The sequence below is a fragment of the Myotis lucifugus genome, unplaced genomic scaffold (genome assembly GCF_000147115.1).
Source record: "Myotis lucifugus unplaced genomic scaffold, Myoluc2.0 scaffold_0, whole genome shotgun sequence".
NCBI lineage: Eukaryota > Metazoa > Chordata > Mammalia > Chiroptera > Vespertilionidae > Myotis > Myotis lucifugus.
The window spans coordinates 35,016,132-35,041,752 of NW_005871048.1; the positions used below are offsets into that span (position 1 = coordinate 35,016,132).

General features: G+C 41.9%; 1 protein-coding gene across 2 annotated transcripts in view; it reads right to left on the reverse strand.

Moving 5' to 3' along the window:
* RASGRF2 (Ras protein specific guanine nucleotide releasing factor 2) overlaps positions 1-25,621 on the reverse strand; it is a 122,072-nt gene that overhangs the window by 35,817 nt on the left and 60,634 nt on the right. The window contains exon 17 of one of the 2 annotated variants that reach the window (XM_023750310.1): positions 5,499-5,645. The exons of the other annotated variant lie outside the window; for it this stretch is intronic. Within the exon in view, the coding sequence (XP_023606078.1) occupies positions 5,499-5,645 (147 nt within the window). The remainder of the gene's footprint in view (positions 1-5,498; positions 5,646-25,621) is intronic. 2 annotated transcript variants of the gene reach the window in all.

The window sequence follows — 25,621 nt, forward strand, 5'->3', positions numbered from 1 at the left end:
CAAGCTGGCAGGGGAGAGCAGTTAGGCAGTTAGGGGCATCAGGCAGGCAGGCAGGTGAGCAGTTAGGAGCCAGTGGTTCTGGATTGTGAGAGGAATCCCGGATTGGAGAGGGTGCAGGCTGGGCTGAGCACCCCCTCCCCCCTGCCCCAATGCACGAATTTCATGCACCAGGCCTCTAGTGATTTTATGATGAGTTTAAAATAAAACTTATTGAGAACCTTTGTGTATTTCTTCTTTTAATTCTCACAAGTCCATAAAACATAGTTCTTGCTTTTACAGATGAGAAAACAGGCTCAGAGAAGTTCGACGGTCACCCAAGGCCACAGAAAGTTAAAACAGAGCCAGGATTTATGTCCAGATTATTCAATTCTAAAACCCAGGCTCTTCCACTGAAGCACACTGCCCAGGAGGCTGTTTGCAGGGAGTGCAGTGCCCCTGTTTATTGCTGTGTGATTTTTCAGCCCTGGCATCACTGCTGTCTTCCGGTCTCAGGCTGGTGTAGAAATATAACAGGAACAAATCACCAGTATGAAGGGTGACGGTGGCTTCTGCCAAAGCAGAGGGGGTGTTTGAAGACTTGATAAGAAGTAAAGTAGAAAGTAAGCAAGTTTCAATGGCCTTTCAAGAAAATTGCTGAGGCAAGAAGGAAAGAAAGGCTAGAAACTTAAAGGTGGCAAAGGAGACAATCGGACCAGTTTGAAAACTAAAATATAGCAATCTATCTATTATTCTTGGTCAGAGTTTCTTGAGAGCAAAACCAGTGTTACCTAAAGAGGTCTTTGAAAATAAAGAATGTTCTAGAAGTGGTTAACATGAAGAACACCCCCAAAAGAGGACAAACCTTAAATTTCCTGATAGTTTTCTGCCCAACTTCATAACCAACTGTCTGAAAAAGGAAGAGAGGAAGGTTTTCTGTACATTAGTTTGAATTTTCTGATAGCAACTCATTACCTCTTCTGGGTAAGATGCTCTCAGCCTGATGCATATGGAACAATATTCATATCCTTGCCATTAGGTAAGTTTCCCCCACAAACCAAAATAATAATAATTTTAAATCCTGCTATATATCTTTCTACAGAATCCTCCACACACCTGGAAATGCTTTTCCGTGGGGGTGGGGGATGAATGGTAGCTTCCTATGCAGAAGGGTGTGTATAAAGTTGTGAATGAGTATGCACCTGTGCATTCAGGTGCTGGGGGTGGGGTAGGGGGTGAGGGGAGCAGGGGATGGCCACAACACTATTTGAGATATCCTGAAGAAACTAAAGCACAGGGTTTTAGAGATGGTTGGGAAGAGGGTATGAAAACAGGCCATTTTCTCCCTCTCAATTGTTAACATATAAGAATTTCTACAAAGTGTTTTTAATGCATAAAAATGGTAGATTTTACCATTAAAAATAAAATGTACTTTGGGAGGGAGAGTAAAAGCCACAAAACACAAAATTTTAGTAGGCACAAAATATTTATGGAGGGTCTTTGTGCCAGTAATTTTTGTAGGACCCAGGATACAGCTATAGACAAGGAAAATTAATTAGCTGCTCACAGGAACTGGCCTTCTACTGGAGGAGACAAAGATATAATGTAGTGCTATTAATATCTCTATACAGGTACTTAAGGAAAATTCAGATATTGAAAAGAGCTATGTGGAGGGTACCTAGGCTAATGTGAGAGAGAGCACAGTCACTAGGCTGGGTTGAGGAAGGCCTTTCCAAGCAGGAGACACGTGAGTTGGGACTTGAACATTGAAAAGACGGTGGTTATCTGGAGATCCGGGGGGAGAATGTTTCGGTAGAACAGTGAATGAGACAGCCAGCTCAGCATGACTGAGGGCAGAAAGCAGCCCAGTGTGGCTGGAGTCCAATGAATATGGGGACAGGAGAAGTTACACAGCGAGCAAGATCACCAAGATCTTCCAGGTCAAGTTAAAGAGCTGTATTATTTTTCTTTCTCTCTTTTTTTTCTCTGTATCACTGGTTTATTATAAAAGGAACAGCCAAACTGAGGTGATGCATAGGACAAGGGGTGGGAAAAAGGCACACAGCTTCCATGCCCACTGTAGGCTCACCACTCTCCCCGAATCTTCGGGTGTTCACCAACCCGGAAGCTCTAAAAGCTGGATTTTATTCTCTGGTATTAGGAAGCCATCAGAGGGTTTTGTGGGGGGAATCATATCATCTGATTTACATTTGGACGGGTTACTCTGGCTGCCTTGTGTAGCATGGACTGGATGGGGCAAAAGTGGACCAGGTATGAGGCAGCAACCCGGCTGATCCAGGCGAGCAGGTTGTGGCAGGAGTGCTGAAAACTGTTCAAAACAGAGGGGCTAAGGCTTACTGATGGATCAGATGTGGAGGTCTGTGCCCAACTGAATAGTGTCCCTCAACATTCCTGTCTACGCAGAACCTGTCATTGTTACTTTATTTGGATATAGGGTTTTTGCAAATGTTACCATGTCAAACTAGATCAGGGTGGACTCTAAATCCAATGATTTGTTATAAGAAGTATAGTTATTAGAGGGGACTTTGGACACAGATACACTCGGAGGGAAGAGGCATGTGATGACAGAGGCGCAGATTGGAGATCTGCAGACATAAAGTGAGTTCAGACAGCCCAACTCTGGAAGTCTCTCCAGAGAAGAGCTCCGCTCGTCTGAATAGCAGGCCTGTCTGGTCCTGCCCAGGTTCAGTAACTGTGTTTGTTGCCTTGCTCTGTGTCTTTGATCACACCATCAGAGCTTGCCAGGCTGGCTTCTGCTTTGCCTCTGTACCCCGGAGGGAGGCGGCCGCAGAGAGGTGGAGGGTCAGAACGAAGGCATTCATGCCTGCAGCTGCTCCACAGCCTTTCATTTTAAATTCTGTATCTGCTTTGAAACTTACAGAAAGTGCAGGGAGGAGACGATCTCTGCCTCTGATTGTGTACTGAAGGGTTCCGTTCAAAGACCCTCCAGGATTTCAGACTGATTCTGAGCAGCTCGCTATAGAATTCTACTCCAGGGAATTAGTTTAACAATGCTGAGTAATCAATGATTCACCCCCAGTCCCTTATGCCAACAGCTTTGGGGCCATCCCCTCATCCTCTGAGGGCAACCTCAAAGACTCACAGTGCCAATAACAGCACAATATGGCAACACCCTAAGTGCATGCTGCCGGATCACCCCATTCCTTCCCTCTCAGCACACTGGCCACCCCACCTGCGCCTTGAAGGTTGGAGTCACCTCATGAGGATGATCAAGAGACACTAACTCCCCTTTCCTTCAAATTCTCTGCAATTCCATCCTCCCTCTCTTCCTTCAACCCTGGAGAAAGCAGCAAGATGTGATAGAAGAAATAATGGACTTGGGATTGTTTAATGGGCTTATCTCACTGAATGACCTTGGGAAAGTCCCTTCATCTCTCAGGGTCTCAGTTTCCTCTTTGGTAACAAGAGGTGCTTATCTAGATGCCTTTAAAGTCCCTTCCTCAGTGTCTCCTTGGACAAAACTCAGGTCTCCCACAATGCATCCTATACCCTCACTTCCCTGGCATCATCAATCACCTGCCCCCTGTCTTTCCTCTAGCACCTCAGTCTCCCTGGATCCCTCCCCTCTACTTACAAAAGCCTTTCCTCAACACTGCCACTCTCTCACATGTGACAAAGGAGGCATGTCTTTCTTGCTTATCATACTCTAGGAATCCTTAGAGTATTTGTAAGCAGGCAAGAGCTCTCAGCAGGAGGAATGACGTGTCACCTTGCTCAATGGTCCTGAGTGCTTCATGGGGTAGTGGAGCAATACCCATTCCATGCACTGACTGCACCCATGAGTTTATATAAGGCCCCCTGAATGGAAATAGACCACAACCCAATGCATTTTTTTTGAAGTTTCAGTGACGCTGAGATGCATCAAGTGGATCTGTGTGGCACAGACAAAATCAGCTCAGACTGTAGGAAAGGATGATGGGGGTTCTTAAGAGTCAAGTCACCAGAAGCAAAGAAGAGTCTGAGCTGGTGTCCTGGAATAAGTCCCAAGGCTTTGGGAATGTGGAAGCCAGTAGCCTAGTGAAGTTAGCAGAGATCTGTACCAGCTCCAGGGGTGGCTGTTAAGACAGCAGGCTTCACAGGAGCATCTCTGTGCATCGGCCAAAGCTTATGCATTAGCAGCAGAGGCACCTGGAACCAGCAGGTAGGGTTTGAAGTAGTTAGGACATGACATCTGGCCTCAAGGAGCACTAGCAGGCAAGTAAGGACAGGGAAACAGCACTGGGAATTTGGGAATATTTCCAAGAGTTCTTTGCAAGATGGACTTTCCAACGATGCTCATATTGGATGCAGGATGGGGGAAGCAGTTCTCACATTACTGTCATTCAAGTATCAGAAGAAACCAGGCCCTGTCTTGAGGCCCCACAATACAGTCCTGAACCACTGGGCCTTCATGCAAAAGATCTTACACACAGTGGGGACTCAGTCAATCTGTTCAATTGTTTTTACTTTTAAAAATCCAAGATTGTATATTCACTTTATCTTTTGTGGATAAATATACTAACACAGACTTTCCGTTTATTGGAAGACTTTGGTATTTCCTGAGTCAGGAGATTCCTGAACCTCCCTGCCTTGGAATTCACCACACTTCTCCTCCCATCCTGCCCTCCCCAGGGTCTGTAACCACAAGACTTGAGGTATCAGTGAAAGTGTTTTCAGTTTAGTAACTGAGGACTGAGAAGAGAGGCTTATATACACTTGTGGAAACTTCGGCCTCAGGAAAATGCCCTGCACAGGGCAACACGGGGCCCAGCCTTGGGGCACCCTCCCCCCTGGCTGGGGATTGGCTCTGCCTGTCTGGTATGTCCCCACAGAGTATTTCAGACAAAGTCTATTTGTATCATTTCAATGGAAGATGGCTGCTCAATGCTCAATGTTGAAACTTTCAAAGAGTCTACTAACAATTCTTAAAACCTGATTTAGAGCTTCAAAATTACTCTTTGTCCTACCCTGAAGCCTTCATGTCATCTACATAGGACTTCAATTCCCATATGGGAATTTCATCTTCCTTTCCCCCAGATCCATACTTTGCTGATCAAGCCAACACTTACTAACTGGTATGCAACTGCCAGAAGATACAGAAGCTCCCAAGAATTCCATTCCCTAAGTCTATATTATTGTCACTACTCATCAAGAGAGATAGACAAAGTCCTTTTTCAAACCGCAAATTCTGAAAGTATTTTTTATTCAATTTCCCAAGAAATGATTCAACAATCTAGAAATGATCTACCAGGCACTTGTACAAAAATATTATCTACCAAACTAGGCCAGAGTATCTGGTTATTGTAACTAGGAATTCATGAACCATATTGATTCCTAACCTATCCTTTTCATCAAACATTGCCCAATTTTAAGGGCAGAGACCTTATTCACACAGTGAATAAGTATGGTGTGAAATCATGATGGTTAGAAATATAATTTTCCAAAAGTAAACTAACTTCTTGGAATTGAGGTTCCACTGAAAGACTGTCAAGAATACTAACCCTGTGGAGCAAATGTGCACGGTGCTGAGAAGTGCTCTGTCTTGAAGAAATGATGGCCCTCGTGTGCCTCTCTCAATTCAAGCCAGCATCTCTGTCTTAACTCTTCAGAAGTAGAAGGCCTCCGGGTTAGAAGGCCTAGGAAATACACTACAGTGAAAGCATCATTCTAAGAGTTAAAACATTATAATTATTATTGTTTATAGCTAATATTCATTCAGGGACTACTTATACCAGGGACTAAACTCATTTAATCTTTACAACAATCCTTTAAGTCAGAGCTATCCCCATTTTATAGAAAATAATAATGATATAACAGTAATAACTTCTATAGTGTTTATTATATGCATGCACTGTTCTAACACTTTACACATATTATTAACTTATTTAACCCCCACAATGACCTCATAGAGTAGCAAAGTTTTTGCACTGCACAATGTTACCAGGTACCATTCACATTAACCATGAATGTGACTATAGTAGTCACAGGTTCTAATTTCCTAACCTAATATAGACTTCTAATTTCTAGAAGTCTAATTTATAAGGCTCCTAGAATGAACAAACACCTCCTGGTTGGCCAGGCTAGCTCTCTGGTTACATAGCATCTCATGCTGGGACACACATCACATCTGTACTTTCCCCAGGTCAGAAAAAAACCCCACTGAATCAAAGTATGAGGCCTGATGTACACTCACAGACACAGAAATTGGAATCCCACAAGAGCCCTCTAATTGCATGTTTCTTTTCTAGCGAGACCACATATTGCACAAAATTTGCTTCGCCTAAAGATACTTTAAATTAGTGAGTTTGGGGATCAACAGAGATGCATTTAATTTTGGGACAGCACCTTATGTGTCTATTTGACTATTTCAATTTTTGCACATTCTAATATATATTCGTATATGTATTAAATTGAGATGGTTAAAAATGCACATTTTCTTTTATAAGAATAACTGACTACATGTAAACGACTAAGGTTGAGAGGGGTTCCTTCCTGTATTCTGAACTGGGCAGTTCAAAAGCTAGAAAGCATTTCTCAGACGCTCCTGCAACTCAGGTTCTGAATGCAAATTCGGGCCTGGAAGGTGGAAGGTAGACGAAGGCCATTGCCAGTGCAGCAGCATCCCAGTGTCCAGGCCCACAGAGGCAGCGGCAGTGTCCTGATCCCTGATGCAGCGAGTGGCAGAATTTTCCGCAGCCATCTCTTACTTGCTCCCCATCCAGGACAGCAGAGGCAGTGCCCCCTGGGGGTCAGTTCTACTTGGTGTCTCAAAAGTGATTCCTGGAAGCCCAGCCTCAAGCCTATGTACCCAAGTCCTTACAATAAATCTCTTCCCAAGAAAAATAGCTAATGTGTTCCCCACACCCAAGCTTTCACAGATAGCAGACAGCAAGTGCCCGATGCCAAATGCCCAGGAATTAGTCCATGGTGCTCAGGAGCTACCTTTCCTGTCAGATGTCAGATGAGGGAGACAGTGCCTGAGCAAGTCTTGGCATTCAATTAAAACAGCATGTTCCCCATTTAGAGACACTGCATCTCGGGGCTCTTCAGGTTTGCTGTGCTGAGGCCTGCCTTCTAACAAACCTGCCTGATTTCTACGTCAACACTCATACTGATTACACTTGCTTTCCAACTCTGCCCCCCCCCCCAGCCCCCAACAGAGGGAGAGGGGGAGGGGGAGGGGAGAGAGAGGGGGAGAGGAGAGGAGAGGAGAGGAGAGGAGAGGAGAGGAGAGGAGAGGAGAGGAGAGAGAAGGAGGGAAGGGAGGAAAGGAGGAAGGGAGGAAGGGAGGAAGGGAGGAAGGGAGGGAAAAGGGAACCCTAGTAGAGGTAAGGAGACTTCACAGAGAAGCATATACAGAGAGTCCAGAGGGCCTGATTCACCCTGAGGACAGTCCTGGGTGAATCAGGCCCTCTTTGCCCATGTTCAGAAGATAGTCAGCCCGTGAGAGTTTTAAAAAGCCCGTCTCTGTCTCTATTTGCCTGGCAGAACCTGAGCCTCATTAAAATGAAAACCTAACCACTGCAAAAGATCGTTCTATAGATTCAGAGTAAAAGGCTGACTAACAAAATAAAAGAATTTAAATAGAAGATGATAAGCTATACAGGACTAACATGTGGCCAGTGAATTCATTGGTGCCAATAAATGTTCATAGTAATATCTTCATTCCGAGGATTTCAAGTAGCAAATTATTTGCACGCAGTGCATATACAGGGATCTTTGTATATAAAGTGGAGAGGCTACACTGGGGACAAAACAATATTTATATTCGGACTAGGAGGTCCTCTCCAGCTGTATAATGTTCAGTGAGCTCAGCCAACATTATAAAAGCCCATGACTTGTAAACAGCACATCTTCCTAAGGGGTCCATTTCTGCTTCTGGTTCCTGAAGATGCTAAGATCCAGCTCATATATTCATGTTTAAGAGCGAGGATTAACAGCATCCCAATCGCACAGTGAGTTCATTCATTAGAGCTTATTCCCTAACATCATCCCAGACACAAGACTGTTTTCTTTCATGATCACACCTAGGAAATGCTCTCTAATGAGGGAAATAAAATCAAACCAGCAGAGCAGCACACTAACCATCATGTATGATCAATTCTGTCACCAGCAAGGTAACTTTTTATCCTATGAGAACTTGCCTATGTATCAGAATACCATTTTTGATACATAGGCAAGTTCTACACTTGACTAACTTACTCTCTTGGTAAGATGAAGTGGGCAGTTAGGCAATGATCCCCAGACAGAATCCGAGTTGAGTTCTTGAACCATCTGAGACTCTGATCACATGACAGGGATGCAATGATCACAGTGGACAACCGGCAAAACATCAATGCTCTCTTCTTAGCATAATCTTCAAAAGGCATGGACAATTCCTTCAGCATTGGATAAATTAACCAACTCTACTCTAGGTTAGATATTATAAGAACTTTTAAAGAAGGCAGGGAAAAAACATACAATTAAAATATCCATTATTATCCAGCTTCAAAACTACAATCCCTGGAATTTGGCTCCAGATACTGTGGCATTGCTAATGCTAGAAAGCTTCCTTCAGAGTTCTAACAAGGATTTTTCTTATAAGATCCCTGGGAAAGAGTTCAAAAAGAACTCACCTAACTCATATCAACTTTCACTCTAGAAGGAAGAGTTCAAAGGCATTTATAAAACTCTCTAAGCATTTCTCTTAGCTTGAATACTAGAGTCCCTAATAAAATATGTTTTTCACTGAAGATAAACGTAATAAGAATAAAATGGTTAAGTCAGCAAAATAACAGGACAAAATAAATGAAAGTACAAATAATTTTAAAAGGTTATTAAGAAACAACTCACATACTATGAAATTCACCAATTTTAAGTGCATAATTTACTAATATTTAGTTTAGAGGGCTGTGCAACAATAATCACAATCCAATTTTATAAAAACTTTTCAAAAATTTAGCAAGATAGTATGGTACTGGCATAAAGATATTCATATAACAGAAGTAGGAGTACAGAAATAAATTCTTACATTTATGGTCCATTGATTTTCTATAAAGGTATTAAAGCAATTTAATGGGGAAAAGAATAGTCCTTTTAACAAATGGTGCTGGAGCAATTGGCTGACTACAAGCAAAAATGATTAACTTAATCCTAAATGTAAGGGCAAAAATTATGAACTTCAATAAGAAACATAGGGGAAAATCTTAGTACATTGGGATGGGCAAAGAATTTTTAGGAACAACATCAAAAGCAAGATCCATAAATGGGTAAACTGGACTTTATCAAAATTGAAAACTTTTGTGCTTCAAGAACACCAAAATATCCCTAGTGGCAATTTGTAGTCAATCCCTGTTCCCAACCCCAAGCCAGGCAGTCATGGATCTGTTTGCTGTCTTTGTAGATTTACTTTTTCTAGATATTACATAAAAATGGAATCATACTGTGTTGGTTTTTTTACATCTGGCTTTTTCCCCTTTGCACAGGAGTCCTTCAACCTGCTGCCTGTTTTTGTAAATAAAGTTTTATTAGAGTACAATCACATCCGATCATTTGTATATTGTCTATTGCTGCGTTAGCACTATGAGAGCAGAGACCATATGGTCCACAAGCCTAAAACATTTACTATCTCATCTTCTAAAAAACATTGCTGACGCTGACTTATCATAATATTTTCGAAGTTCATTCATGTTGTAGCATTCATCACCATTCATTCCTTTTAAATGCAGAATAATATTTTATTGTATCACATTCATTTTAGCCATTCACTTGTTGGTGCACATTTGAATTTTTTCTAATTTGGGGCTACTATGAATAATGCTGCTATAAAAATTCATGTATGAGTCTTTGTGTGAACATATGGCTTCATTTCTCTTGCATAGATGCCTAATACCCAGGAGTGGAATCACTCCATCCTATGATAAGCTTATGTTGAACATTCTATGAAACTATTCAACTGGCAAACTATTTTCCAAAGTAGCTGCTCTATTTACATCTCCACCAGCAAATGTATGAGGGTTTTTGTCTCTCCACATTCTGACTACCACTTGTTATTTTCTGTCAATTTTATTATAGCAATTCAAATGGGTATGAAGTAGTATCTTATTGAGGTTTTCAGTTATATTTCCCCTAATGACCCATCTTTTCATGTGCTTTTTAGCCATTTGTTTACCTATTCAAATTGTCCACCTAGTTTTATTTCTTATTACTGAGCTGTAAGAGTTCTTTGTGTGATCTGGATAGAAAACCTTTGTCAAATATATGATTTGTAAATATTTCCTCCCATTTCTCTATGGATTATCTTTTTTGCTTTCTTCATGTTGATATTCAAAGCACAAAACTTCCCAATTTTAATAAAGTTCAAGTTACCCATTTATGGATCTTGCTTTTGATCTTTTTCCTAAAAATTCTTTGCCCAACCCCATGCACTAATATTTTCTCCTATGTTTCTTAATGAAGTTCATAATTTTTGCCCTTACATTTAGGATTAAGTTAATCTTTTTTGCTTGTAACCAGCCAATTGCTCCAGCACCATTTGTTAAAAAGACTACTCTTTTCCCCATTAAATTGCTTTAGTACCTTTAAAGAAAATCAATGGACTATAAATGTAAGAAGTTATTTCTGGACTCCTACTTCTGTTCCATACATATATATGAATATCCTAATGCCAATACCATACTATTTTGCTAAACTTTTTTTCAAATCTTTATTGTTCAGATTATTACAGATGTTCCCCTTTTTTCTCCCCATAGCTCCCCTCCACCCGGTTCCCTATGCCCTCACCACTCCCCACTGTCCTCATCCATAGGTGTAAGATTTTTGTCCAATCTCTTCCCGCACCCTCCACACCCTCTTCCCCCCAAGAATTGTCAGTCTGCTCCCTTTCCATGCCCCTGATTCTATTACATTCACCAGTTTATTCTGTTCATCAGATTTTTTATTCATTTGATTTTTAGATTCACTTGTTGATAGATATGTATTTGTTGTTCATAATTTTTATCTTTACCTTTTTCTTCTTCTTCCTCTTCTTAAAGAATACCCTTCAGCATTTCATATAATACTGGTTTGGTGGTGATGAACTCCTTTAGCTTTTTCTTATCTGTGAAGCTCTTTATCTGACCTTCAATTCTGAATGATAGCTTTGCTGGGTAAAGTAATCTTGGTTGTAGGTTCTTGCTATTCATCACTTTGAATATTTCTTGTCACTCCCTTCTGGCCTGCATAGTTTCTGTTGAGAAATCAGCTGACAGTTGTATGGGTACTCCCTTGTAGGTAACTAACTGTTTTTCTCTTGCTGCTTTTAAGATTCTCTCTTTGTCTTTTGCTCTTGGCATTTTAATTATGATGTGTCTTGGTGTGGTCCTCTTTGGATTCCTTTTGTTTGGGGTTCTCTGCGCTACCTGGACTTGTAAGTCTATTTCTTTCACCAGGTAGGGGAAGTTTTCTGTCATTATTTCTTCAATTAGGTTTTTAATATCTTGCTCTCTCTCTCTTCTCCTGGCACCCCCATAATTCGGATATTGGTACACTTGAAGTTGTCCCAGAGGCTCCTTACACTATCTTCATATTTTTGGATTCTTATTTCTTTTTGCTCTTCCGGTTGGGTGTTTTTTGCTTCCTAGTATTTCAAATCTTTGATTTGATTCTTGGGATCCTCTAGTCTACTGTTGAATCTCTGTATATTACTCTTTATTTCAGTTAGTGTATGCTTAATTTCTGACTGGTCCTTTTCCATTTTTTTGGCATTCTCACTAAGATCCTTGAAGGTCTCACTAAGTTCCTCAGAGGTCTCACTAAGTTCCTCGGAGGTTTTCAGAAGATTCTTAAGTAACCTTATAACTGTGGTTTTGAACTCTATATCCAATAGTTTGCTTTCCTCCATTTCTTTCATTCGTGACATGTTTCCTTGTCTCCGCATTTTGGCTGCTTCCCTGTGTTGATAGAGTGGCTTTGTGTGGTAGGTGTCCTATAGGGCCCAGTGGCTCAGCCTCCCCAATCACCTGAGGTGGACACTCTTGGTGCACCCCTTTGTGGGCTGTGTGCACAGTCTTGCTGTAGTTAAGCCTTGATTGCTGTTGGTATCACTGGAAGGAATTGACCTCCAGGCCAATTGGCTGTGAGGACCAGCTGTGTCTACAATGGAAGGACTGCTGTGCAGGAGACACCCTTCTGGGGCAGGGCTTGCTTCAGTGGGGCTTTGGTCTAACTGAGTCTGCCCCTTGAGTGTGTCGCTTATGGATGTGAAGAGTTGTAATCCGGTATGGTCTCACACTGACCACTGGGTACACTGGTTCTTGGATATCCAAGGAGGTACAAAGTCAGCCACTGCCTGAGGCCACCCAGCAGGAGCTACAGAGAGATCTGCAGATTCCTCCTCTTTGTATGGGGTTTGGAAATGCACAGATGAGGCCCAGCTGTGAAGCAAGGCAGGCTGCTGCTGCCGAGCCTTGGGCCTTCTTTTGGAAGCTTTGGGGCTCTCTGACAGGGCTGCAGTTTGACAGGTTTTAAGCTGAGAAAGGACATGCCATTCATATTCGAAAGCCACTGCGCATAGCTTGGGTGGGGCTGTAAATTGGGTGGGGCAGCGTCTCAGGGAATCACCAAGGCGGAGCAAACAGCAATGGCTGCCAGTCAGCCCTGCACCAGAGGCGCCCCCTCCCACCCCACCCCCACCCCCCGGGCAGGAAAAATGATTGCTGCAAGCACCTCTGAGAGAAAGCCGCCCTTGCGTTCTGGCCCAAGGCCAGACAGTCCAGTTTCTCCCCATATAAGTCTGGGTCCCCAGAGTCTCGCCCAGAACTGGAGTTCAGAGCAATTGGGAGCTTGTATCTCCCTCCCGATTGGAAAAAAAAACAATAGTGCACTCGGTTGCCAACCCATTCCCTGCGCACCTCCACACCTCCTACCCGTCTCAATGTGCTTTTTTATTTCCCACAGTTCTGGATGATAGTTGTTTTGTCTTTTCGTTGTAGTTTTGATGTGGTTGTGATAGGCAGCAAGTACAGGTGTTTACCAATGTTGCCATCTTGGTTTTCTCTATTTTGCTGAACTTTTGAAAAATTTTTATAAAATTTTGAAATCAGGAAGTAGAAATCCTCCAATTTAGTTCTTACTTTCCAGAACTGTCTTGGCTATTCTGAGTCCTTTGTATTTCCATAGAAATGTTAGCACTCAATAAAAATTAAAAAAAAAAGATAAAGAGAAAAGGAAAGAAACTGAAAACCTTGCTGAGATTTCTAATATATATATTAAAAGGTATGCATGTTTTTAGGATCAGAAAATACACCTATTGGTAACAATTTGCACAAGATTTGTTCACTGGAATGTGTGATGCTTTCAGAATACAAGGTTGCAAACTTAATTTTTAGTATTAAGATACCCATTCCCTCTGCCCAAAAACTCAGTCTCCCTTAGACTGTGTCCAGATGGAGCAAGGCAATGTCTTCTGACTCACAATGCAACCAGGGATCTGCCTCGAGCCCTTTCCAAAGTGAACACGAGGCATAAAGAAGCTCAGGGGGTGCAGCTCCAGGGCTAAGAGGGCTTGGACAAGCCCATCTTGGAAGTGTATCCGGTCCCCTCTCTTTCGTTCTCCCTGTTTAGATTTCTTGCTGACACAACACTTATCTTGTGAACTGAGATCATTGTTAACTTAGTCTTTCAGACCTTGGACTTGAAATTTAATCATCTGTATCACTTCTTTCCTTTCCACCATGTCCCATATAGAATCCATAGAAAATGTCTACACTAACATTTCTCAGCCTCCTACCCCTTCCAGAACAGTCCAATGCAAGTCCTAAGCATGTCCTACCATCACTGCTTTAAAAACATACTGGGGAGCCTCATCTCTTCTTCCCCCAAATGCCTGTCAATATACACAAGAGTCTGCTATAGTGAATTTCGTTACTTAGCATGGATTCATTTAACAAAGCCAATTTTAGATCTCTTGAGAGTGCCCCAAACTATACTCCTTTAATCAGAAAACCACAGGATAGCACACAATTGATACACTTTTGCAGTGGGTAGTATGCATGCCTGTGTGTGTGTGTGTGTGTGTGTGTGTGTGTGCACACACACATGTGTGCTCGTAAATGAGGCAGGAAGAGATAGTGAGAATAAATGGGCAACAGGGGAATGCATTCATTTCAATTTAACACTCTGGCTTGTCACAGTAAGAGGCTGTAATGGTAAACACAACAGTCCCTATTCTCAAGAAGCTTATAAATCATATGGAGGAAACAGTCAATAATAACAACAAGAAATATTCATAGGGCGCTTAATCGGTTTCAAATGTGGAGCTAAGAACAGTATAAGAATCATCACATTTAATCCTCATTACAACTCTATGCATGGGCACAATCATTACCCTCACTGTAAAGATGAGAAAAATGAGACTCAGAAGGGCTGCCTTAGATCACCTTAGACAAGTGGCAGAACTCAGACGCAGGTTTATTTGGCACCAAAATCCACTTTTCAATCCAGATTCCTTGGAGACTCATTCTTAACTGCCCTTATCAATACCCTCTTCTCTCTAAGGCCCTCGTGGCCCCTGTTCCCTGAATAATTTCTTTGCCCACTGCCAGACCGCCGGACCCCAGCAATCAGAGGCCACTTCTCTAGCAAGCACCGTCCCCAGGAAGGGCACACAGCCTTTCTTCCCACTCTTAAAGTAATAAGCAGAGAAGCTCAAATCCTCAGGACTATTAACTCCTGAGAAGGCAAGGGAGCCTCTTAACTCTATTCTCCACCCATGTCCTATACATGGTCCAAGCAAGACCAAACAATCAGTCCACCATGGATCCCGAATGAATTGTTTCCCACCGTAGGCAGCGGAGGGTTCTCAAAATTAAGATTAGGAGCCCACTAAAGATGGCAGGGCACTACTAAAAGCCATTGAATTGCATGTTTAAATTGGTGAGTTGTATGATATATGAAATATATCTTAATAAAGCTGTTTAAATTTTTTAAGAAAACAGGGCTGTCAATCTTTGAAAATGAGAGGCTTTTCTATCTCGAAGTCACTATAGAAGGTAGCTGAATGGCAGAATGCACTTCAAAGAAATGCATGGTGGGTGGATTTTTAAATGAAAAAGTAAATCAGTAAAAGCTGGTTGCTGAGTCCAGGAGTTTCTTCTACTTGCCATGATGTTTATCTGAAGAAGTGTTTAGGAGAACAAGGGAAATTGTTCAAATCCCCCAAAATGTCTTTCTGGGTATCAACCATTATCCAAGTATCCTCTTCAGGAACACACTGGTGCTAGGCCCTGAGCCCTTCTGGGAAATGAAACACAAACTATGACACACAGCAAGGAAACAGGAATAAAAGGCAGTCCTCAAAACCTCCTTACTTACAGGAAGTGACTGCTTCTGAGAGGGAAGAAAGTTGAGATTCACACTTGAAGATTATCAATAATTAAAATCATCGGAGGCCAGTTAATTGGAGACCAAATAATCGCAGACCAATTAATTGTTCAATTATTCCTTGAAACATCAGAGGCACATGGCTCTGAAATACCACTTTACAAAAGTCATCTGGGTTAACAGAATAAGCACTGGACTGGTTGTCCAGAGACCGGGACTCGGATCCTATCCTTGCAATGCATAACTTCTCATGAGTAAGTCACTTTACCTCGCTGAGCTTGTTTCTTTATAAAGTCAAAGAGGATGATGATGACATCTGCTTTCCCACTTCCCAGGCATGTTGTGATGGACACATATACCATTACTCATTAAGGAGCTTTAAAACCATAAGGCAGTGTACAAACAAAAGGCATAAGATTAGGTCTTCATAAATCCACAGTGCTCAAATAGAACAAAAGGAATGAGAGCATCATTTCAAATCTCTAACACTGCAGTGAGGGAGGTGAGTAAGACAGAGGCAGGCAACTCTGGCCTTTGAAAAGACTGTTGGATTTGGGTGCCTTTGCTTCTAAAGGGGACTGTGCCCCATCTTATACACAATCCACAAGAACCAAGAGAACTGACTCTGGCAGTGTAAGTTTATTTGCCAGGGGGAGGTTTACCCTGACTAAGCTGCTGTATTTTGAATGGATTCTGAATTGTGTACAGAATCTGGAAAATTAGAAACAAGCACAAAGGAAAGTCTGTGAAGATCATAGGCAGGTAGCATCTGAGCTGTTGCCACTTGAATGCTACACATAATTCAATATCTGGCTTCAGAGCCTTTGTAGCTAGTGATCCAATCATACCTGAAAAAGGAGATGCTTGGTCTTCCATGACTATTTGCCACATTTATTTTAAAAACAACACACACATGCATACAAAAACAGATCATAATACAATTATTTTACTCTATTTCAACTAGCCTATTTTGGGTTTTCTGTGGGCTTATGGCTCCTCATTTTTGAAGCCACTGAAATGTAATTTGCTTCCATATAAATCTTTCATTACTTTTCATTATGATGCACGTGTAGAAATCTTGGAAATATTAATGTAATCCAGTATGATGGATGCCGTCTCCACTAGATCTAATACCAGCTAAATTCCTAAAATTATCACACACACCATAAAGTGTGCACCCATAAAGAAATAACTTGCAGATCCAGAGGGGAAAAAAATGTCTCAAAGTTAAAAAAAAATAAAAAAGGAAGAAAGAAACCCTTGCTCCTTGAGCAAGCTAATTGGAAGAGTGTATGAAATACTTTGAAACTATATTAACCTTTTCTTTCAGGGTCACGCACTGAAGCCTTGTTATTTTGCAAATGTGACATTTTCCCTTGGTTTTCAAGTCCGAAGTTTAACAACATGGCCAGTAATTATACTGGTTATTATCAGGATCCTGGAGTTCACATCTTGATCATTGAAGATTTACTTTCTGCCTGCTCATCTAATCTCCTCAACTGGATTGTCAGTTCTTAGAGTGTAGGCAATGCTTCCTATTTCATTTTTATCTTTCTCCAGCATCTGGTATGGCACTGGGCATATAACTAATTAAACAAAATCAAATAAACTCCTGTATCATTTAATCTGAAGAGTAGGAAAGAATAATGCTTTTAATTCAGGCAGAGATTTCTGAGTCTCTAAACCAAGCTCTCTGATGAACAATCGAATTTAGACTTTGCTTTTAAAAAATGTAAGCAGCTAACATTTCTAGGAGCCTTTCCAAAGAGCTGGGTATTGAGGCCAGTACAGCTAGTCTTCCCACCTTCTCCCACTCCCCCAAATAGCCCAGAAACCCTAGTCCTCTATAACCCCTTCCCACTTGCTAATCATAATATATATATTTTTAATATATTTTATTGATTTTTTACAGAGAGAAAGGGAGAGGGATAGAGAGCTAGAAACATCGGATGAGAGAGAAACATCGATCAGCTGCCTCCTGCACACTCCCCACTGGGGATGTGCCTGCAACCAAGGTACATGCCCTTGACTGTAATCGAACCTGGGACCCCTCAGTCCGCAGGCCGACGCTCTATCCACCGAGCCAAATCAGCTAGGGCCACAATATTTTAAGAACCAAGTTTTTAGTCCCAGAATCACAAATTCAGTATATAGGGAATAAAAACCATCTACAAATAAGTAATTTACTAGCTTCTTAGAACTTTGTCTTTGCCTTCTAAATGTCCCATAATTCCAAGAGACGGGCTTTTCTGCAAAGGAGCATTAAACTGGGACAGTGCAACCCCCTGGGAAGCTGAGATGCTAGAGTAAGTATAATGTGTCACATAGGCCAACTTCAATTTTATCCTAAAATGAACATTACAACTTTAAATTCTGCATTACAGACAGACAATAGCTACACAGGGAGGCTCCTCTCAGTTTGCAGAAGAGAGTAGAGCCATTAAGTTTCTTCTTATTGCTAAGCAACAGTTGTGTTAAAATCAAACTGCTCTCAGCTTTCAAATTGCAGAAAAATCATTTTATTCCATTCAGAGCACTACAGGTAAAGGGAGAAGAGAGGACTGACTATTCAGAGATCTTGAAATATGAGGTAGATTTAAGCCATATACTAGTTTTAGATAGAGACCCACGACTTCAAAGTATTTGGTAGGGAATAAGCCTGGGGTGCTCTGTCTCATAGGAAACAGCCAGACATGCATCCTTTTCCAAAATGAAAATATGTTCTTGAAACTCAATTTGATTATGAATATTTGGCCAAGGTTTACTGGCTACTATGAAACCACTTGTAGTAGTTATCTATTGCTGCATTAATAAATTACCCTAAAACTTAGAGACTTAAACCAATAATCATTTATTCTCATAGTTTCTTCAGGACAATATTTTGGAAGTGGCTTAGTTGGGTGGCTCTGGCCCAGGGTTTCTCATGAGTTTGCAGTCCAGATGTGCACCAGAGCTGCAGTCATCTGAAGGCTCGACTGGGGCTGGAGGATCCACTTCTAACTCACGAGGCTATTGGCAAGAATACTGCTTCATAGTGTCTTGCTGGTCTCATGGGCCTCTCCTCATAACATGGAAGCCGTTTCCCCCAGAACACATGAACCAAGAGAAAGATTGACTAAGACAAATGCTGCTTGCCTTTTGATAACCTAGGCTCCAAAGTCACACATGGTCATTTCTGCTTAATTTTATTTGTTAGAAGCAAGTCATGCCCATGTAGAAGGGAAGGGAAAGTAAGCTCTGCCTCTTGAAGGAAGGAGTATGAAAAAATCTGTGGGCATATTTTTAAAACCACAGACCACCCAACAGAAATGTTTTTGTCCTTCTCCAAACAAGATGGTGGTGCTGCAGAAACCCAAAGAATGAAGCCCAGCTCTGCCCTCTATATGTAAGGCACAGGTTGGGACTAGTAATGGATCCTGTGGGTCCTCTCTTCATTTGCCAGATGACAGGAGTAAAATCTGCCTCTTACACCTATGTGACCTTAGGTGATTTACTCTCTGTATCTCAAGTTTCTCTACTGGAAAGTGAGTGTAATAACTGCAACATATCAGTTAGCATAATAAGCTCTGAATAGTGCACAGTATATAGGTATCTTATAGGAATTTATAACTTTATTGTTATTACTATTATCATGTTGGTAGTAAGTGCAACTACTCCATTTGAAAACAAAAATGCCCAACAGGAGAGCAAAGGACAGGGGTTTGTACAGCATAGATGTGATTTTGTGAGGCCCTCTGCAAAATCTATGCACAATTACTATGTATTCACAATTAATAAGACAGGCTAATTACTAGTACGTGTTAATCACACTGCCTCTTTAGGTCATCCAAGAACTTATGAAGACACAGGCTACAAATGTCAATAAAATGCTCTTTGGTTGTATAAAATAAGTAATACATATAGAATATTTTCTGGCAGATCAAAAGTTCACTTCTCCCTTACTATATACTTCAAAAGTCTTAAGGCTCAGTAAAACTGAGCTGAATTGCACCATTAACTATGCAAAAGGAGTACATTTCTACACATTACTTGGACTGCCATACTTAACCTTTAACTACTTTGAAAAATGTTATTACTGAAATCCTATCTCATCTTTTTTCATGTATAGAGCTGATGCAATGTTACATAATCACAACATTGTCATGAATAATCAAAAATTCCAGGAAACCGGAAAGCTTTTCAGTCTTATGTGATTATTTTTGGTTTATTATTATTCTGAGTCATCATTAGATAGAGAGAGTCTTTCTGACTCATCAGAGATTATGCTCTCTCATTGTTAAAAGTATTTTATTTTTTAAATTAAAAATATATATTTTTTTTTAAAGAGAGAGAGAAAGGGAGAGAGAGAAACATTGACTTGTTCCAGCATTCATGCATTCATTGGTTGCTTCTTATATGTACTCGGGCTGGGGACCAAACCCGCAACTTTGGTGTATCAGGATGATGCTCTAGCCAAATGAGCTACATGGCCAGGGCAGAAAGTATTTTACTGTATATTAACTGTTTAAAAATGTGTAGTCTCACCGAAACCGGTTTGGCTCAGTGGATAGAGCGTCAGCCTGTGGACTGAAAGGTCCCACGTTCGATTCCGGTCAAGGGCATGTACCTGGGTTGCAGGCACATCCCCAGTAGGAGATGTGCAGGAGGCAGCTGATCGATGTTTCTCTCTCATCGATGTTTCTAACTCTCTATCTCTCTCCCTTCCTCTCTGTAAAAAATCAATAAAATATATTTTTTTAAAAAAATGTGTAGTCTCTTCAGAGAATCAGGAATTCTGGGTTTAGATAATTTTTCTCTTTCTATTAGCATGTTCTTCACCACAGAAAGTTCTCCAGAACCAGGGTAAGGTCCTAAAATGCACAGAAAGGCACACCCTGAGCATTAGAAAACTCCTGAACTCCTGACTAGACTATGAGAGGCAGGGCTGACTTCATGTCTGTGTGTGGGGGCGGGGGGGCGGGGGCTGTGTTGCATAGTGGCCCACATTTAGAAAGGCCCACACTTGTTTTAATGCTCAGCTGTACCGGTCTTGAAATTCTTTATAATTTTTTAAACAAGGGGACCTGCATTTTCTATTGCACTGGGCCCTACAAAGGATGCAGCTAGTCTTGGCAACAGGACATACATCTATAAAAAAGTGCAGAACTCCAAAAAATAAGAACAGATCTTTTGAAAAAAGACAACAGGACACAGGGAATGGGGAGATGAATAAGAACTAAGACAAGCGGATTTCTGATTGCACAGAGAATGAAAAGATGATGAGGGCCCATACGAGAAACACTACATGCAGCCAACATTTTGACCTTAGACTTGTGAATGCTATCGCTAACTCAGGTGAGATAGCCTGTTTCCTACTATGCCCTGACTAACCAGGAAATAGAGAAAGACCGAGAAACTGAGACAGTCTTTCTAAGAATGGCAGAGAGCAGAGTAGTGATTCTTAACTCTATTTCTGTTTTCATACCATTCACATGTATAGCACATTTCCATCAATAACACCTCTCTTTTTTGGAGTGCCTGCCTCTGGGAGGAGGCCACTCAGAGTCCCCAACGGGACAGGTATATTTTGAAGAAGTCCCTGGCTGTTCTCATTCCACCTACCTGCACCCAATTGAGAATCATTGTAATAAAATGTTTACATGATATTAACTTTCTGGGTTTAGAAACAGAAATCAATTTGTGATTCCTGTCTGAAGTTACAATTTTAGCTTGTCAGATAGGCATTGGAAACAGCCCATATTCTGTGCCTTTCTTATAAGTTCATTCAATAAATAGATAAGCTATTTAAACAGAGCTGAGTGTTCTCACAAATCCTGAAAGAGGCTACAGACAGCAGGGTACAGATGTGACATTAACTTAATTCCTGGTAATCAATATCTCGCTACAAATTTAATCCAATTCTCAACACAGAGATAAATGCTTCCTCTGACTAGATTATATCATTGTAGTAAGGCTCTAGTTTCTGCAATTCTGTGGAAGAAATCACATATCCCTCAATGCCAACTGCTAGACAAGTAAGAATCTACCCACAGATTGCTAATGTGACCAATGCACATCGCCCTGCTATTGTGTCTGTCAGATGAATGCAGGTGGGCACAGATGTGAGAAGATGGAAAGAAATGGGTGTGCTACAGATGGAGACGGGGTCAAGAGGCAATAAGAAAATTAAGTAATTCAAGTTTCCCAAGACCTTGTTCTTTTTGAAGTGAATGTAGCATTAGAGGCAATAGCAGGGCAAAGAAAGCAGTAATTTGGTAGTGGACAGATCTGAGCCTCATTCTCAGTAACTGAGAACCGGGGCAAGGCCCTCCACCACTCTGGGTCCCACACTTGCTTCAGAATCTATAAGATGGAGAAAGATGGTCCCCATTATCCTTTTCCTTGGTGATGGGATGAACAATGGGGCATCGTGCAGATCTGAGAAAAGATTACCCTGTGAAAGCGAAAGTGGTCAAGCCACAGTGGACAAGAAGAGACGGACTTTCTATAAAGAAGCCAGCCAAAGGAATAGGAAATAGTGGGGGGTGAGGGCACTGAGGAGGTTCAGGGGCCCATTGCTAAAATGTAGGCGTGTCTCAGGAAGTCTTCTCTGTGTCAACCGACACTCCAGCTATGAGTGGTCACAGTAAATCTGAGGTCACATACTGGTGGCTCAGCCAAATGTGGTCAGTCCACAGAAGTATTTAGTTTGGACAGTATTTTTTTAAAAAGTAAAAATTCACTTCCACAATTTAAAACCAGAATATTTCATATAAATATTCAGATTCCTGGATTTTTTTAAAGAAAGAAAGAAAACAGATCTGATAGCCCTAGTTTGTCTTGTGTGGCAAAACTCAGGGAGGCTGATCAGGGGCTACCCCTTTACCCGGGGATCAGCTCTCTAGCCCCTGTTGCAGTTACTTGTCTGGCCCTGAAATGGATGAAACTATAAGGGGATCGAGGAGCAATTAAGCAATGTGAGTGAATCCAAGAAGTGAACAAGGACAATCAACCATATTGTACCTTTGCCAAGGAGAGACAGTAATAGAGGAGAATGGTCTGCGTGGAGCCCAGGTAAGAACAGCACAAAGTAAGAGAACTTGGCAGTGCAACACAGTCAGGAAAGAAGGTGCCCAGCCAGCTGGAACAAGGACCTGGGTCTGCTTGGGAGCCATATCAAAGACATCTGATGAGCAAAAGAGGTACGCCACATGATCTAGCTTGTTATGGAGCAAGTTCCCAGGGAGGGAAGGCAATGGCCACCTGACATGAGCAACTATCTAGTCCAGTGGTTCCCCACCTCGGCTCCATATTACTATCACCTGGAGAACTTAAAAAATCCTGATGCCCAGCATGTATCCAGACCAATCAAGTCAGAATCTCTGGGAGTGGGGCCAAGCATCAGTATTTTTTAAAACAGGTCCAGGGCCAATTCACATCAAGCTGAGATCTACTATTGACTACACAGATCTGAGTGGTTTGATAGAAGAACAAACTTTACAAGTACCAAGTAATCACCAATAGAGAACTCACTATTTCTCTAAGCAATTGTAAACTACGCCATTAATTTTCCTTTAAATGCATTCAACCATTCCTCTATTTTGTTAATTTACTTTGACTTTCATAGAATGGTGAAAGCTATAATCTGCTCACAGATAATCAAGAGTTGCTTGTCATACCTCCACTGCCATTATTTGTACTGCCATAAAAATAACCCACCTCACAGTTCCATATTTCATTTTAGATCATATCATAAACTCTATAATTAATCCTAGAGCTTCAGGTGTATAGTGAGTGCCATGATGTGCCCTGATGTGTGTATTCATTAGATTGCTTTTCTATTCATATCGTGACTATATCCAAACGGCACCTGCAGATTCCCTACATCAGCAGCCATCTGAAATGCATGCATTTCAGCTTCTGCTTTAATGCAGAACTCATTTAGTTTCTATTTTAAAGCAGATGCTTGAAAATACATTGCAATCAGTGTGGTGGCACACAAGACCCGTCCATTGTCCTTTATCTCAATCTTGTATAGAGTTAAAGCTCCCACCACAGAAAAGGGCTCTTATTTTACTGACAGATGGTCATTGGTCCACCCCATCTCCACTCCCAAACAAACAAAATTTCCTGTAGCTGCGGTGATTCCAAGAAAGATCTGGACTCGTAAGCAGATTTACCAGGAAGCCAATGAGGCTCAAGCTTCAGGGCCTCTTCTAAGCCCTAGGACAGTGGTCGGCAAACTCATTAGTCAACAGAGCCAAATATCAACAGTACAACGATTGAAATTTCTTTTGAGAGCCAAATTTTTTAAACTTAAACTATATAGGTAGGTACATTGTTATTAACTTAATTAGGGTACTCCTAAGGCTTAGGAAGAGCCACACTCAAGGGGCCAAAGAACCGCATGTGGCTTGCGAGCCGCAGTTTGCCGACCATGGCCCTAGGAGGTACCCTAAATGTTTGTATTTGAAATTTTATATTCTTTCCCTTGACGCAAAATATATAAGAGTTAGACCCCACAGATTTTGGATCCATCCATAAGTGAGCCTAATGTAACTTGGCTGCCAATCAGAAGGCAAACACTAAATAAACTGTTAAATCTTTACAATATGACGTTAACAATCATTGGTTTAGGGTTGCAATCCTACCCACAGAATTAGGCTTTCCTTCCTTGCCAACAGAGATATTATTGTTGATTTACAAGCAAAGGTGGAAGGAAGAGGCCCATCCTTCTTTGGAAAGGGCAGGTTCTAGGCCCTGGAAACCAGGGATGAAAACCCAGGCTTTTCCAGTGTGTGTGGAAATTAGGCACAGCCCTGGGCAGGGCTGGACCATCCTATGAAAATCCCAGGTCATCTTCCACAAATAAAACCAGCTTTCTGTGCCTTCAGGGCCTGCCATGAGCATCTTGTCTGGCCTCTTTGCAAAGAAAATTTTCTGTCCATGCTCTTGCTAAATTTGAAAGTCCTTTAATGTAGTAAGAAAAAAACACACCAAAAAACCTTCCAAGAAATAATTAAAGAGAAATGGCTTAACATGCAAATGTCTGGAGTGAATATTTGAAAGCTTGATCCTGAGTTGATAGTTCTAACCCAGAGTTGCCAGGTTCCTGTGGCATTTGATGGGGGTAGCAGTCGGGAGATGGAGATGGGAGAGGATTAAGTCGGGAGGGAACCTAAAGAGGAGCCTGAAACATGGAAAGCCACTATGCACTGCAGACTGCATGGCTTGGCCGGTGGTACCTTGCTTCCTGCTATGGGCCAGGACACAGCAGAGCTGCACCACCAGGTGGGCCCATATTGCAGCCATACACGCAGACAGGAGACCTGCAAAGACTGACTTCTTTACACAACCTTCCCTCCTGCTTGCCTTTGCAACTCTTCAGGTTCTAGAGACCACTCAGGTCAGCAAGGCCTCTGGTTCAGAAAGTGGAGACAAAGTCCAGCCTGGGAGTTACCCATTACCTAGCACCCCTTCCTCTGAACACCTGTCCGTCTGTGTCTAGCCCTTCCCCGGGTAGCATCATGCTGTCCCTGGCTAGCCAATAAGTCCAGATTATCTCCGCACGTTCCCATTTTTGCTCTGAGCCAACTTTTCTCAGCAACCGATGAACCCGAGCTCTTCTGCTAAGCTCTCCCGGGGCAGGTGGACTCCCCTGCAGGGCCAGTACCACTGAGTGGCTAAGCCCCAGGAACACAGTGGTCTGCATTCCAAAATAAAGGCCCTCTGTCTTACCATCATCTGCCACTGAAAATGGACCGATGTGCAATTTGCTGTCTTTATAGTGAGGCCTCAGACCCTGCCAAATCCAGTCCTTCCTTTTATTTCTAAGATTGAACCATCTGGCTTCAGACCACATTATAGGAACATCACCTGCATCTAGCCACACTGGCTGGTTCAGTCAGCAGTCCACCCCTCCTCAGCCAGATGACTGAAGTGCACTTTCTTCCTACGGCCACTTCAGCTGCGGGAAGGAGTAGAAAGAAAGGCAGCAGAAGCCGCATGTTCAGATAGTGAGGAAGACTTGGCTCTTTTGGTTGCTTTATCCTCTGGTCCACTATGCCAGGAAAAGCCAAACTCAGAAAACCATTCTTGGAAACTTATTCAAATGTTGCTGCAATTTTAGGTGGAAAAAAAGAAGAAGAAGAAGAAGAAGCTTCTCCTCCAGCAAATGGGGAAATGGACTCACCCGAATTAACTTAAAACTATTTTCCTCACTGCCTGGCCAACCTAACTCAGTGGTTGAGCATCAACCTATGAACCGGAAGTCACAGTTCAATTCCTGGTCGGGGCACATGCCTGG